The sequence below is a fragment of the Conger conger genome, chromosome 6, assembly GCF_963514075.1.
Source record: "Conger conger chromosome 6, fConCon1.1, whole genome shotgun sequence".
Lineage (NCBI taxonomy): Eukaryota > Metazoa > Chordata > Actinopteri > Anguilliformes > Congridae > Conger > Conger conger.
In genome coordinates this window covers 33,712,520-33,729,131 of record NC_083765.1, presented here as the reverse complement: position 1 = coordinate 33,729,131, position 16,612 = coordinate 33,712,520, and the positions used below count along the sequence as shown (strand labels likewise).

Here is a 16,612-nt window from a genome sequence, read left to right as displayed (position 1 = left end):
CAAACAAGCGTTTCTCTTCTGACCTACTGTACTGTAGACATTTCAACATGCACATTTTTCTTTTCTGCAGCAATGATATATATTCCTGTTTCATGGCCTTTGGCCGCTCTTTGAACAGGTACATGTGATATAGAATGTGTGCTTTTTTTCTGTGGGCTACCATCAGATATCTCATCTTCTTACTGGGTCAATGTGTCACTATACTGAATATCCTGAAGGCAACAGAGGACCTGTGTGAAACCCCAGTATATATTGTGTTAAGTAAGCAGGTTTTTCTGCTCCATAACAGTAACCCAGGATCAAATAAACAAAGCACAGAAACTAGCAACATTTCCTGTTTCACTAGTTGCCAGTACGCTTTTTTGCAAAAATTTCTGTAAAACACTGTATGCATACTTAATTCTGTATAATCCACAGTTGGTGTAGTGACCTTTTAGAGGACACAGAATTTCATCTATTTCAGTTACCAAGAATGATATGGGCCCACAAGTTAAAAGTTGAAATGTCAGCTAAGATCCATATCTTTCCATTATGCAATTCTAGCAAAAACCAACATAAACTATGCATGACTGCAACTCTAGCAAATATGTAATGATATCTGACCAGCAACAAGCTTTGTAGGTACAGTATTATTTTATTTTATTTTTTTTGCATATTCAATAGTTTTCATACATGCATATATGCACCCGCCCGATAGAGACTGTTCTATATCAAATATTTCTAGTCTGGCAGGTCTTCCTTATTCAGGTTGCTTCTTGCATGTTTTTTTTTTTTTTTTTCATATTTTTTAATGGAGGCTTTTTTCAGCTGTAGGGGAAAGAAGATGCAAACTAATCTGAAAATACAATCAGAGAAGTTTCACATTAAACACTACAGAATGAGCTTGAACTGTCTTGGCCTCTTTTGTTCAATCATAATTACTGCAAATAAAATATATTCAGCATTCATTCGTTCATTCATTCATTATCCTAACCCACTTATCCTGAACAGGGTCGCAGGGGGGCTGGAGCCTATCCCAACATACATTGGGCGAAAGGCAGGAATACACTCTGGACAGGTCGCCAGTCCATTGCAGGGCACACACACCATTCACTCACACACTCATACCTACGGGCAATTTAGACTCTCCAATCAGCCTACCCTGCATGTCTTTGAACTGTGGGAGGAAACCAGAGGAAACCCACACAAGCACGGGGAGAATATGCAAACTCCACACAGAGAGGCCCCGATATTCAGCATTTCCATTACAAATATGCTAAATGAAGTAGGCTCTAACTTTGAAAAGTAGCGTACACTGGTTTAATAGGAAAAAAATAGTTTTCTCAGGATCAAGTCTAACAATCTGCTGAAAAGGAGTACGTCCAAATATAATGCAGCTTGCACTGTAGACCAGCAGAACGGAGTTAGTGGCATGTGTATAAATGGCATGCTAATGCTCTGCCAAACTGCCACACTGTGTGGTAAATAGCAAGCTGGACTGAATCACCAGCTTTGTTACTGTAAAATACTTGCATTTGTATGTCTTCTGAATAAGCCATATGATGTGGATAATACTTCTAATGATGAATAACAGCTAAACTGTTACAGTGCTTTTGGTAATACTTCAGAGGAAATGAAAGCCTCATTAGTAAAAGTAGTTTAAAAAATGTCGCCCCAACAGATATAGGGGCGACATGGCTCAGGCAGTAAGAGCAGTTGTCTGGCAGTCGGAGGGTTGCCGGTTCGATCCCCCGCCTGGGCTGTGCCGAAGGGTCCCTGAGCAAGACACCTAACCCCCCAAATGCTCCCGACGAGCTGGTCGGCGCCTTGCATGGCAGCCAATCACCGTTGGTGTGTGAGTGTGTGTATGAATGGGTGAATGAGAAGCATCAATTGTACAGCGCTTTGGATAAAGGCACTATATAAATTCCTACCATTTATCATTTACCATATGGCATAGAGCAGCCTGAACACGGATGGGTAATTGTAGGCGTGCTATTGTGGCGTGTTCTGGAGCTCAGGGCAGGGTAGGCATGGCCATACATGTCCAGACAGGTTCCAAGAGCTGCAGTAAGGGGGAATACCCCAAGCAAAGTTAAGATGGAGGACAGTTTTTAGGGGGACACACTGCTCCCATCGCTCCATTAAAGTGACCGGACAACACTGCACCCGGAGGACACAACTACCAGATCCAGGACCAGAGATACAGCAAGCTTCAGAGATAATGAAGGAGCATGTTTTTTTTTCAAAAGGAAGAAAGAAATATTGGCACTCAGGCATGCCCATAACTCTTTTAAGGAAAGAGTTCAAATGAGGACAGGCTGTTTTTAACCAGCATTCATTCCGTGTGCGTGCGTGTGTGTGCATGCCTGTGTGAATATATGTGTGTGTGTGTGTGTGCGCCTGTGTGGATATGTGCGCGTGTGTGTTTGTGTGTGCGTGCCTGTGTGAATATGTGTGTGTGTGTGTGTGCGCCTGTGTGAATATGTGTGTGCGTGTGTGTGCGTGCCGGTGTGGATATGTGTGCGTGTGTGTTTGTGTGTGCGCGCCTGTGTGAATATGTGTGCGTGCGATGGAGGAGGGGTGGGAGGGGGTTGGCTGTAGGTGAGTGCCAAGTAAACAAAACAAAATTCTGTCTCCGGCAAAAATACAAAAGACAAGATGTAAAAGGTTTACATGCCTAGGTATTATTGTTGTTACAAGCTGTGTATACTGCAAGAGGAAAAGGCATCTGACAGACACAGCGGAAGGCCAGTTTGCTTTAATTCTTGAGCCTAGCCCCTTAAAATTGCTCTTTGGTTTCTCCATATTAAAAGGAATATTTAATTAAATGTTGGTATTTTGTACCATATATATATATATGCAAATATTATCTTGCTTCTGTCTCCCGCCATGAAAATGTTGCCAGTTTCTGTTCTGCCCTCCATAGGAATCAAAATAAAAATCCTTGGGGCAATTAAAAGTCACGGTGCAGGTCTTATCTCTATATATAAACCTGGGGTGTCCAGGAGGTTTTTTACTTTCTGAAGAAATACAGCACACCAGAACCACTGCGTGTCAGGGGCCCAGTGAGGCAATCCAAAAAGATCATGATTTCCGATCTGTGAAATTGAACTGAAGTCAGCAATTGAATTAAATTATTGGGAATGGATACTTTCTTGTAGAAGAATGCACAAAAGTTAAACTGGCGATTCCAATTTACCTAAAGAGCACAATGGAAATTCTTTTTAAATCCTGAAAAACAGGTTTAACGTGACTGTAACTGCCACAGTGTCCAAAACAAACTCATAAACCTACAGTACTGTGCAGAATTCTTAGGCACCCTAGGCTTTATTTTATATATGTTTCTTTTTTTGTGTGTGTGTGTGTTAGTATAAAAGAACACATTTGAGATTTCAAATATTCATTTTCCAAAAGATTTAATTTTACATATTACTGTAAGCAATTGACTACTTTTTACATAAAAACTTGATCAAGGCTGTATGAGATCAGATGCTTGGAACAACCTCCCGCTGATTGTCTTATAGAACTGAAGGACAGCGTATATAGTGATATTGATTTGATTCAGCTTTTAACTATTTTGCCAAATTACTAAAATGTAATGTAAAATGTATAGTATGTTTATTTAGGACCCTTCATTGAATTATTTTTTAAAGTCTTATCTGTATGTTATACAGGTGCCTAAAACTTTTGCACAGTACTGTATATGTGAAAGATATACTCTGAAGCCCTGGATAATTTCACTCACCCGACACCAGCAAACTAACAGTGAGAGCCCTACATGGCCTTGGTCAGCTCATTGATGCTCTCTTACTCTAAACAGGGGTGGTCATTTCAGCCCAACCTGCTTCTCACCATCATTCAGCACAGGTACACTTCTGCACCTGCTTCTGTTGAACTGACTTGAATAAGATTTCATTCTGGCTCCTTCAGAGATGATATGTGGTATGTCTGATGATGATACTATGTGAATGTAATCTGAATGTGAATTCAAACAATCAAACATGTTCAACCATTTGCTTTCGCTTAATTACAGTCATACAATTGTTTCCAACTTCCAGGTAAATCCAATGCCACTGAAACATGATAAAAATAAAAATATATTGTTTAAAAATATATATATTATCAGCACTCACTTATTCTGAGTCTGCTAGAGATCCAGTTAAGATCAACGATAAGAATGTGACATCAGCTACCATGTCTTGTAAGTTGGCCACTTATCAGGCGGACTGTAGGTGCCTGACCATCAGGGTCTGTGAGATGCTCTCCTCTCTGTAGACTGAAAGGTCCTCATGTCTATGGGGTGCAGTTGCACTCTGTAACCCTGCTCAATTTCTGCACCTGTAGCACTGACATGAGTCACATTTACATTTAATGCTTATATTTAAATACGCAATATATCATTTATCAATCTTGCTTTAATGCAAAACATTACTCTTGGAAAACTGATAACAATGTTTTAGAGAATTTTCTCTCTAAATGCTGAAAAAAGCGACACTTGAAAATTGTGGTGCTTATTTTTAAACTTGGCAAAGCTAAATGTGCAAAAATTGAGCAGGGTTGCAGTGTGCAACTTTTTACGAACCACACCCCATAAATGCCTACATAATGCCACAGGCAATTGTGCTTCACCTTGTGGGGCTGCCAGCAACAATCAGCACTGACACGGCCCAGATTTGACACCCCACATTGGGGCCCATGCATTAGAACAGTGCCTTAACAGGATCAGCCACCCAGCAGCCCAAATCGAGCATAACCCTGATCCACATTGCAAATGCAATGTGCAAACTTTTCAAACTAATTCAAGTTCGTCCTGGCCTTAAGTAAATCAGGCTGAAGCTCAAAACATAGCCACTGAGAGAGCACCAGCATTGCAAATCACACGCAACTGAACTATCCGAAGCCAAGCGGAGAGTGGGTGAGGGATTCACACAGTTCAGAGTGCTCCCAGCCGAGCGATGAACCGGGCGAACGTGTGCAGGTTTGGATTTCATTGGGTATTTGTATCCAGTGGCGAAGAGCTTAATGAAATCAATGCCATCCATTAATTCAGTATAAGAACATACAATTAAGTACCTATTATCGCTCCAGCAGGAATAGGCGCGTTCATCCCAGTGCAGAACATTGTGTTGGCAGGGGTCCAGTTACAAGTGTTCTTTCCTGTTGAACTGATCCTCCCCTGTTGTCTTGTCAGCTGTTGAGCCTTAGCTACACAGAGCAGGTGAAATACTCAAACTTTAGACGCCCGCCCCTTGTTGAATCTTTTCTTATTATTATGTGCACGTGGGGAATAAAAATAGTTTTTGTGTAGGCCACATATTTGTGAGTATACACTAGCCAATGCAGTGTTTAGTTTGAATGACAACGGAAGTGATGGGGGAGGGAGGATTCATGAACCTTTCTAATGGGTGCAAACTGCTGTCAGTCATTTGCATTAACAAATAGAAACATTTGTTGTCTGTGCCAAAACACTGATGGTTCAGTGCAAATGTTGTACCTCATAATACATTCACCTGTTTCAGGGTTCAAGATGCTTCCCTTCCTCATTTGTATATGTAACAAATTTCCTGTCATCTTGCTGTCGTCAGTTTAGAATGATACCTCTGGCTCAGTAGGTTGATATGATGAGCAATGTTATAATTAATTTGCTTAATATTAACTTTTATCCTTGGCACTGTAACCATCTTTCGCAATTTGCATTTTGTTCTTTTCACAGGGCTCTATTTTTACTGAGAATGTTAGGGTTAAGTAGAGCACCTAGCTCATTCCTGTTGCCTTACTTCAATTCAAACATGCAGCCCTCAGGTCGGAAGTCCTTTTCCATACAGGTTTCATTTAGAAACATGTACAGTACTAGAGTTTAGTCAAACCAAACAGTTTGCCATTAACAGTTTCAAGGTAAATAACTGCTTTCAATGCTCTTTAATGAATGGCCTAAACAGAATTTGAGAGAGAATACAAAGCATTCCTCCACAAACAGCAAATGACATTTCTCTCCAGGGCAGAATCGCTGTCTAAATTGAGTACATGATGATTTCACACACAAGTCATTTACAACACAAAAGTAGGTCATTGATAATGCTTTCTCATTTTTTATCGCTTGGCTGAAATCACATTTAATTGTGTCTGTGTGTAACAACAGTAGTTAAATGTCATTTTTCTCCTTTTCACAGAATATGCTTAACCAGTGTAGATTTGATAAATAATGTACTTTGTCCTCATAGTGGAATGTGCCTTTTTAAAGTATAAATTCAGTCTCAGCAGATTTTTTTTTTTTTTTTTTGCATTTAAATGAGTTTAAAAGCTCTCAAAGCAGAGCCAGCTCATACTGTGTAATCCAGATTCCTCTGCTGTACAGCCTTTTTTAATTAAAAACGTTACCCCCGCCTACAGGCCCACCAAAAGACAGACACGCATAACTGGGATTTCACTCCGGGGGTGAGCGGGAGCCAAAGATTTGAGTTTTTACTCTTATGTAATGTTTTGTATCGACAATGTTAGCACAAGCACAGGGCTTGAATATCACAAGTAAAATGTAAACAGCAGCATATTGGACGCACTGTCTCAACTGTCACAAGAGAATGGGTTTGACCTCCGCAGTTAGTCCCCTAGTCCCATGGACACTGCTCAATGTCACACCTGATGTCAAATCTCTGTGGCGCTCTGCCACTCCACTCGCCCTGTCATCCCGTCTGACACTATGATAAGCTGGATCTTATTAAGACAAGGGTGGCTGGGATTCCACTGATATCCCTGTGACCATATGGCATTACGGGGACTGCAGAGTCATTTCACTGTCTGGTTAGTGGGTTTTTCCACTGAGATGGATACACACTTCCTTTTTCATCTTATCAGCCACACAGAGCTCGCTGAAAGGCAATTATTGATCGAGACACAGCAAACTCATGCAACCATTATATAAAAACTATCGAATCTATCTGTGAAATACCCTCAGGGTAAAGTTTTGTTTCTAGTAGAGAAGTGACTGAGCAAAAGGGAAATTGATTTCTGTTATCCAGGAAGCTGTGCTTTTTTCATCCGGGTGAAATGAGGTCAGTAACACAGAATAGAGTTCAAATGGGAGGGAGACAACTGTAGCTAAGCTGTAGGTTGACCTCTGTGCCTAATGGCTCATAAGTATATGTTTCCTGTTTCTTTTTCATATCATCTTGTCACATTTGAGTTCCATTCTGATTAGATTAAAACATTTGCAATTTTGGTAGAAAACTGCTATTTTCCCAAGCTGTTTGTAAAACAATGTCCCATGTGACTTGTCGTATGTTTTTGCATAATCATCGGATGTCGTTGAAAATGATAACACAGGGAGCTCACCACAGCAGGCAGAGCGGGAGGGGGAATTGGGCTCTGGTGGCGGGGTTAGGGACTTTTAAAAAAACCTACGTCAGTCTTCGCTCTCTTTTTATAACATTGTATGCTTTGGAAATATGAAATGTAGTGTTTTGTCATGCCAATAAAGCAAACTGAATTGAATTGAATAGAAGAAATGTATACTAAAACCCGGAAGAGAACGCTGATGCATGTGGGTCTTTAATATACTCTCAAAAGACCCAGTTATCACTGTTTCAGCGTCATCAACAGAAAAAGGCAGATTCTAGTCATGAGAATACATTTTGGATCGTGATTACCCAGATACACCTGTGACCACACTGATCCTATCAGAAGGAGAAGGGCTCGTCCCAGATGCAGACCAGGGACAAGAAATACGTATTTCAAGCAAATGAGCACTTTCAGAAATTATATCACTTTATATTTATGATGTTTTCCTGCTATAATTCATCATCTGTAGACAAATTTATTGCAGCAGTGAAAGAACCATCTGTTGGAAGCGTCTGTATTTTCTACTGAAGTGCACCAGAACACATAAACATAGATGTGTGATCTTACTAGTTTTCTGCTGTCAGTGGCTTGTCCTCCAACCTGATCTGGCCCATCCCTAATCTTGATTAAGAGTGATGTGGGAAAAAATGGCCCAATCTTGTCAGGTGGCGTGAAAATCAACAACTAAGAATCAAAACAATCATCAACTAAACGCTTTTATTGTTCCCATAATTGTTCAACTAAATCCACTAATTAGGCAGCAGTGTGGTGTAATTAATTGGCCATGCAGTTAATTGGGCAGCAGTGTGGGTTTGTGAGTTTATGAACTTCCTGTTGACTTGAAGCACTGTTGGAGTAATATTTAAGACTGCAACTGGAAAGGTTTTGGTAAAGGTTTGGTAATTGAAAAATGTGGACATGCACTAACATATAAGGATACAGTGTAAGAAAGTCACTTATAGCCAGAGGTTTGAAAGTGAACAACAAATTGCTTGAATTGCTTGAGACAAAAATGGTTTCTGCCAATCACACGTCGGGACAATTCTTGAAATGAAATGACTGAAGAGCCTATTTACAGTGTGGTGAGTGGATGCATGGCCCACAAGCACCAATCTTTGGTCAGGGTTTAGGATAAGAATTGGCAGGCTAATCCTTCAATTTGGAATGGAAGTGGTTGAGGGGGGAGCAGTGGGGGGAGATAGACAAAACCAAAGCCAGCTCAAGCAAGGAGCCTCATAGGCCATTGCCAAGCAAGGTCAAGAGTGGGTTAGGGAGAGTCTCAACCACAGGGTCATTACCACTGTCCTTGGCCCAGTTCACCTTACACAACTCAACTAATACAGCTATTGTGACTGCCAGTGCGGGTAATTGTTGAGGTTGTAGTAGTGAGCTTTGGGGAAAAGAATTATTAACTAGACAGCACCGGGCCACATTAGGCAAGTACACGGAAATCAGCTACCCTGGAATAGTAATGGGACGCACAACCAAGAAAAAGATCACTGTGTTTACTCATCTTATGTAAGCAAGAGGAGACAATATGTGTGGTTTTGTTACTAAAATGTAAACTTTGTCAATGTAGAATGTAAATATACCAAAATTATCAGTTATACTTATCATTGCAAGCCAAGGCTTCAGATAATGGAAATGTGTCAGTAATTCATCCAAAAATTAAAAGATAGACAAATATTACACGGTGAATACTATCACTTGTATTTGTACCAAAATATATTTAAACGGAGATGGTTCATATTGGTGGTGATATACTGTATTTTCTATTGATTATACTTGGACAAAATGTACTAAACTATGTGTGCTATGCTTGTATTAGAAGTATTGTAATCTCCAGGATCAGGAAAAAAAAATGAGATGCATCTAGGCCATCTAAATGCCCCTTAAAACATAGTTCAGCCTGGCCTCTTTTAAATACAAGGATTTTTTTTTTATGGTGCTCGGGCACCTTCCCAGTAAAGAGAAGTTTAATCCAACCATTTGGCAACAAAAACATGGAACCTACCATCAATAATTAACATATATAGTTGCTTCAAAACTAAGGGACCTCTTCATAAAAGATGTTTGCATTACACAAGGTTTCTCTCTGACGTCTTAATGATAATAGGATGAATTGGGTTTTGAGCATACATTTTCCCTTGATAAGAGATAGACTTTGGCTCCTAGTTACATTGTGGTGAATGTCAGTGTTTACAGTCGATATCAGGATCTCATGTTTCAGTGGCAATGGTGCAAACGCCATCTCTCAGTGTGTGTTCTCTGCATCCCTGTTCAGGCCTGTTGGGTCTCTGTTGGATTTCTCCTCACTCTCCAACCATGCAGGTTTAACATCAGACACTCAAAAGCACCCTTACTTTAAAGCATTTTCTTTGAATGTGGCATATATAAAATTTCTCAAGTCCAGGGAGATATAGACACTCTGTGTTCTTGAAATGAATGCATTCATGGAGGGAGATTATAAGAACTGAATGGATTTTAAACCAACTGCAGGAAAATTAATGCAGCCTGACCTCACAAGGTGTAGGCTTGAAAAAAGAGCATCAAATATATAAATATATAATTAGTGCAGTTTCACATGAGAAACGGAAATATAAAATGTATTTCCATCAAACTCACCCTGTTTCTAGATCAATAATAATAACGAGCTATGAAAGCCCAGAAGTTGTTATTCACTTGTTGCTCTCCTGGAAAACACCAATAACAAATTTGGCACTGAATCTGTAATTTTCTTCATCATTTTCTTAAGAGTGTATTTATCACCTTCTGATTCCAGTGCTGATGCACTGAATAAACCTAAATGATTACAGTTATTATATTCTCAAATCCTACACCAAATATATGTAAGCATGCCTAAACACATGAATTCGACTTTTTAGTGGTTTTGTACTGTTCCCTCGAGATGAGTGACAGCTTGCAGCTCTGTAATCCTTCCCATAATGTGTCCTTAAGTCTTCATATGGAGCAAAAACATCTCAAACATCTCCGCAATATTACCAATGATAACAAAATGTCACAGGGGCCGTGCTCACAATTCACCTCCGTACTCAAAGTACTCAAGATGTTGCGTCTACACAGAACACAGACAGTGTCAATGTTTAAATGATCCTTACCTTGACATGCTTTCTGTGATGTAGTTCTGACCTACATAACCTCCTCCTCTGGATGACAAAGGGCAGTGGGACAGGTCTGGGTGTGGCTTCCAGGTCTCCATTTGAGATGTAACGGGAGAAATTAGATTCAACAAGGGGTTCGTCTGGTCCTTCACATCATGTCGTGAAAACGACATCATCCCTTGCGCCCCGATCTGGTAATGAAATGAATGGCCGCCCGAATTGACGCCGACGATGGCCGACGTCGGGACACTGCTGTTCTCTTGGTAATAGCAGCCATCATTCAATTCCTGTTTAATCCCCTTGGGCAGTGCAGCACTGGAAAACACGCCAGGGTCATAGCTACCATTCAGGGAGGAAACAGGAGGACCTAATATCCCAGAGAGGCTGTACTCGTCTATGTTGTCCCTCAGGGACAAGTATGTGGTCTCCGTTCCAGGGAAAAGACTTAAAGAGTGCTGCTGCTGCTGCTCGTAGGGAAGATTCAAACAGGCTCCTCCATTGTTCGGTTCGCTCTTTATCTGCAAGGAGAAGGCCGCCCCGGAGGTGCGTCTCTGCACCGAGGCCAGACACATGCTCCTGCCCTCAGGGTCCGGCTCGTTTTTAATGTACTTCACCGTGCCCGTCTGGTCAAGGCCCACGCTGTACATGTCCCCATCCTCGCTCTCCACCTTGGGGAACTCGAAGGCCTTAAACTCCCGGCCCCTCTCCCCGGGGCTGAGGCTGTCGCTCTGGCCCAGGCTGAGGCCGATGGTGCTATCGGGGCTAGAGACGGGAAACCCTGACGAGGTCGGGGGGCTGGACACCGTCGCGGCGTTGGCGGCCCCAGGGCTGGAGCGCAGCGGCGGGTGCGTGTTGTTGCCGTTGGCGCCCGCTGGGCTCGGTGCTGATGACCTCAGGTTGCCGTGGCAGGAGGGCGGCGACCTCACGCTGCTCATGCTCTGGGGGCTGGAGATTGGGGACCTCAGAACGTTGAGGGGACTCGCCAGCGGGGAAACGACACCACTGCTGTTCAAAGGGCTGCACGTGGTGGGGAGCCGGGGGTGAATTCGGGGGAGGACAGGCCCAGGGAGAGCCTGCTGGACAGGGCTGCCTACAGACGAGCGAGGGTTCCCGAAGCAAGAGGGAGAAGCGATGGAGGATGCGAGGCTGGTCGGGCTGGAGAGTGAACTGTGTGAGTTGTGGGGGCTGCAAGGGACTGCCAGGGCCAAAGAGCCAGACCCTTGCTGGACTCCAGAGGAACCATCCACTGGAGTCTTCAGGAGATGGGGCATCAAGGGACAGGACGACGGGGGAGGAGTCAATTTGGGACTGTCCGCTGACCCAGGCAGTTTGGCCTCCAGGTGCGACCCAGCGTGGGCGTACAGTTTCTGGGAAATACCTCGTCCCTCGTGGCCACGCTGCTGGCCATAGGCGTAGTCCACGTCTCTGACGTCGTTCATATACAGCCCCATCGACTCCGCCACTGTTTTGGAGAGCTCTTTAGAGTCCGTTTCCAGCTTGACAGAAGTTCCAAAACCTGAGGGGGCGAGCTGTTGACCGTGCTTCATGCAGAGTGGGGGATGCTCGACCTTGACTCCATCATTCTCCTTGAAGCTGTCCGTTACATTGTGCCCAGGACTGACAATTAAACCTTCTTTTAAAATGTCACAGTTGGGCTGATTCCCGTCCACCACTGCAGATCCGTAATCCGTATTGGGCACGTGAGGCCACCTGTGCTCCGTGTCTTTGCCTTCAAAGAAGCTTTGGTATCTCTTTGTTTCCATGACTGGACCATTGATACTTCTGGATGATGGGGGGTAGGGGGGATGCAAAGCAAAAGAGCATTTAGAATGTATTACTCCGTATACATGCAGTTGTGTTCATACACATTTCAACAAAGGAATGAATTTAAAATAATGTGAAAATTATGAAGGAAAGCATCAGTTTGATCAGTTTGAGATATATTGTTCTGATATATCCACAAAAAACAACAACATAGGTAATCATATTTTTAAAAAAGTCAATACATATAATAACGGAATGTACTAAAATTATTTGAAGTGTTTGCAATGGTTATGCTGGGGTTAAGTGGGCAAACATTTCCACGATTGCATCTTTGAAACTATTTGCCTTTTTAACAGATACAGTGAGAAAGCAATTAATAATTATAACCATGTATGAATCTCTCGTATTTTAAATTGTGTATACACAAAAAAAAAGGATTAAAGGGCTTGAAGATGTCCAGTGAGAATAACTAGGAAGCACAAGCAGAGGGAACAGGGGTGAGACAGAACAGGGGTGAGATATGATCTGGCTAACAGGAGGATGGGGCCAGTGGGACAGTGAACCGAAATTTTCACTCATGCCAAGTAACACCATTGAGTGCCACTTTCAAATTGCTTTTGGCAGAGCAAGGCTATGCCTTTCCCAATGGATGGGTTTTTGCTAGAATGCATATCGTCATAATACCTTATTATTGATAACTGCATGTTATTCGTCGACCGTTTTTATTTTATTTGAAAAATATTGCAAGCAATTCTATATTGCGGTACATTCAATGTAACGCCATATTAATACATTTATATTACATCCCACCCCTCAATTCTCCCCAGTATTTATTTATTTATTTATTTATTTACTTACTTTTTTATTTATTCTTTTTGGTGTTTTAAAATTACATCACGTGGCTCCGTAGCGTTCTCTTCTTACCCCCACCTCTTGTTTGCAGCCATTGGACAAAATAAGACGCTCCGCTAGAAAACTTCCATCATGCTACCTACGGATTGGTTCGACTACTGTCTTTCGCACATTTATTGGTACTGCAGTCAAAACATTGCTGCGCTGTCGCCTGGGATTCTAAGATCCATAAGGCTACAGAGCATAATAGAACTAGGGGAAAGTGTTAAGGTGAAAGCAGGATGCAAATTTATGTTCTCTGTAATAAATACTCCAACGGGAAATTACACGTTAACAACCCAGCAGATTTCGTAAAATATCAAATTGCAATATCAAAGTAACATCGTTACTTTGCAAGAATATGGTTGACTTCAAAAAACGACTTGCGATATATAATTGTAATATTGATCACTGCAGATGCTAGAAACTTTAAACGCAAAATTGCAAATTTGCATTAATTAACAGTCTAGCCTAGGCTACACATCAGTGACATTGGTGAACGCATCAAAACCGCGGATTAATGTAGACAAAGTCTTTTTAAGTAGTATAAACAAAAATATTTCTGTTTACATACACTTTTTTACGGTTCCGTGTCAAACTTTCTACTGAGAGATCAACAGAAATTGTTGAATGGAGTGACGGGGGGTTAAGGTTACTTCTCCCACTGATGTGGTTGGTTACCGTTGTTCATGAATTTGACAAACATTAACTAACTGGGCTATACAATATATTGTAATATTGGTTGTCAAATTGTATAGGCCTAGATAAAGCGTAAGAGAAAATAAATGTAGAGTAGTTTACACGGTGAAAGTTATAAATAGTTTGACCATCCTTTAAAAACGTAATTAAACATCATTATTTGTTGTTATTTGCGTTGTGGATATTATACAGCACGCTACCATTCGTTAATTTGATTATTTAAATTTCTCGGAAGGCTATATGGTTTTATAGACCGTAGTATATCAGTTATGGTTTCATATCTGAACCGTGCGTTTTACGAAGACTCGGGTAATTCAAAGTGAATATCTTTTCTTTTGAGTAAATCCAGAACAAACACCGAGTCATATAAAAACTAACACCCGACGATTACTCTATTTATTTTGAACTTGGCGTAAATGTGAATATGAAATAAACTGTAAGATTTGAGTGGATTATATAGCCTACATATAGCCATTTGAGTCCTTACCTGAATTACGACATCCAATTTAGTCAGGTGACAGTGTTGCTGGGCAGTAATAATCCAGAAATGAAAAGAAGAGGCGATAATAAACTGAAAAGGATGTTTCCCTTATAATATTCCCAGTGTAACGACAACCATTCACTCCTGCCATACATCCACTAGTTCCAGTTCTGACAGCTTAAAGCGCAAAAGTATACGGCTGCATTTCTCAGTCGTAATCCTGTTCAGCACAGTGTCGTTTTAATCGATTGACACTGACGACTCAGACAGCACTGTCTAGATATTTTTACATTCACTTCATATTACTGCTGATTTCCGATTCTGTTGCTTCCCGACAGAAGACTGGTAATAACAGCGAAGCAGTCAGACAGACTTGCAGTGAGACGTCATTCTGTGCACATGGATCCTCCTACTGCAACGAGTGCATTGCAAACTCAAGGGATGGGAGGGCGCGGGTTGGGAGGGGGTAGACTCTTTCTTCGGCTACTGCACAGAGGTTCGCTACTGCAAGCCTTTGGAAGTAGGACAGGGCATTCTAATTAAGCAGGTGTTCTGTAAAGCTAAAGAAATGGAGGGGACAGTGGGGTAAAAAAATGTTTTTTAAACTTGCAGAGAATGCCAGTTTGTTGTAATGTACCATGGCCGATTAGGTTTTATTGCTGTAAAGATGAAACTGTTAGCTGTGTTAAAATGCACACATAAATCAATGTCAGACCACGTGTGAAGGTAAATGCTTGTATTTTTTTTTATCACCATGGACCTATACATAAATAAATATATAAATAATATTTTTCTAGTTATCATTCCACTGACATGTTCTGATGCTGCAATGCAGTTTGGTTTACCATCAGGTTGAATGCATCTTCCATTTTAATTCATAGCAAGTTTGCCTATGTATTGTTTTTATTTTAGGGAGGGTTGACTTGCATTGTAATATGCCGTCAGGGTACTGTATGTGGATTACGGTATGGCGTGACATAACATGCATGTCTTCATATATCCATACCGTATATGTCACAGTACTAAACAAATATACCATAGTTATACATAGAGTATATCAAGAGCTCATTAATCTGAAAACAGCAATAATACAGTAGGTTGCTTCTCTAAATCTGTATAATTACTAAATGTACACATTTACGGAATGAAAAATTGCACATGCGATGTTGAGCGTATAAACGGACGTCGGTAAACGTCCTACCAAAACCCAGTACATTAATTCAAAGGTATTACAGTGTATGTTTAAACTTTGCAGGGACATAGCAAGGACAGTTAGCTGCGTCTCCAACTGGTAGTCGAGGGACGGTGAAATATCATCCCGCCAGGTGGTGCTGTACTGCTGAAACTGTAGTACTGTAAAGACTGAGAAGCTGATTTATGTTGCAGGGTGACATCATAACGTAATGTCACTACAATTCTTCTTTTCATAAGTCTCAGTAATGTCCTGCACATAGATATTACACAGTATTGTGCTGTCTTTGAGGAGAAAATGTGTTTGGTTGCAGTCTTTTCTCTAGACACTGCTTGAGGAATAGAAAGCAATTTATGCCCTGAGTGTTTTCTGTGGTCGGTTCCAAATATTATAGAAAATGGTTATTCAGTCTGCTGGAATTGTTCTTTACCCTTGACACACAAATGTATGGTTGCTTTGTTTTGTTTCTTCCTAAAACTTTGACTAGGAAGTTTCAGCAGTAAAACAAACGAGTTTCGATACAGAAAAGGTCATTCTAATTTAAAGGCTGTGATCAAGGTTAATGGAAATTTAATTAAACGATTGCAAAATTAAAGACAAAACACATTTGATTGAATTGCATTTGTCTTCTACTGTGTAAGGCATGATACCCATACAGTATGTAGATACTCTATGTGTCTATGTGGCTTCTGGGCACAGAGGAAGCCTGCTTCAGAATGTTTTATTTCACTTTATTCAAATGCAAGACCTGACATTGACAGCCAGCAGTAGCTTAAAGGAAAATAGGCAGGAGAGACAGCTGGCTGGTTCACTGACTGATTTCCATGGATAAATTTATCCTCCCATATTACCTATATGAAAAAAAAACTATGTATAATGAATACTGTACATGTTCTGTCTGCTTATAGCCATGCACTTTGAATATCCTATTTCTCTCGCAGAATGATTTAAATGCAACAATTCAAGAGGGTTAAAGTCCTTGTTAGCCTTGCTGTCTCTCTCTCCGCCCACTCACTGTCTGTTTCGGTGCCGCAGTGGTATGATTCACTCAATGCTGTTTCCTGTTCATTTGTAAGTAATCACACTCTTTAGGTGTAAAACAAATTGTTTGTTTGTTTTTTTTTCCATTTCTTTCCCATTACGACA

The 16,612-nt window shown here is 41.1% G+C and overlaps 1 protein-coding gene across 1 annotated transcript in view; it reads right to left on the bottom strand.

The window, feature by feature from the left end:
* The window catches only part of LOC133130198 (mineralocorticoid receptor-like), a 70,673-nt gene extending 56,059 nt beyond the window's left edge, over nucleotides 1–14,614 (bottom strand). Inside the window, exons 1-2 of the mRNA XM_061244575.1 lie at nucleotides 14,281–14,614; nucleotides 10,437–12,221 (exon numbers count right to left, since the gene is read on the bottom strand). Of these exons, the coding sequence (XP_061100559.1) occupies nucleotides 10,437–12,202 (1,766 nt within the window). The 5' untranslated portion in view covers nucleotides 12,203–12,221; nucleotides 14,281–14,614. The remainder of the gene's footprint in view (nucleotides 1–10,436; nucleotides 12,222–14,280) is intronic.
* Between the last annotated feature and the right edge of the window lie 1,998 nt (nucleotides 14,615–16,612).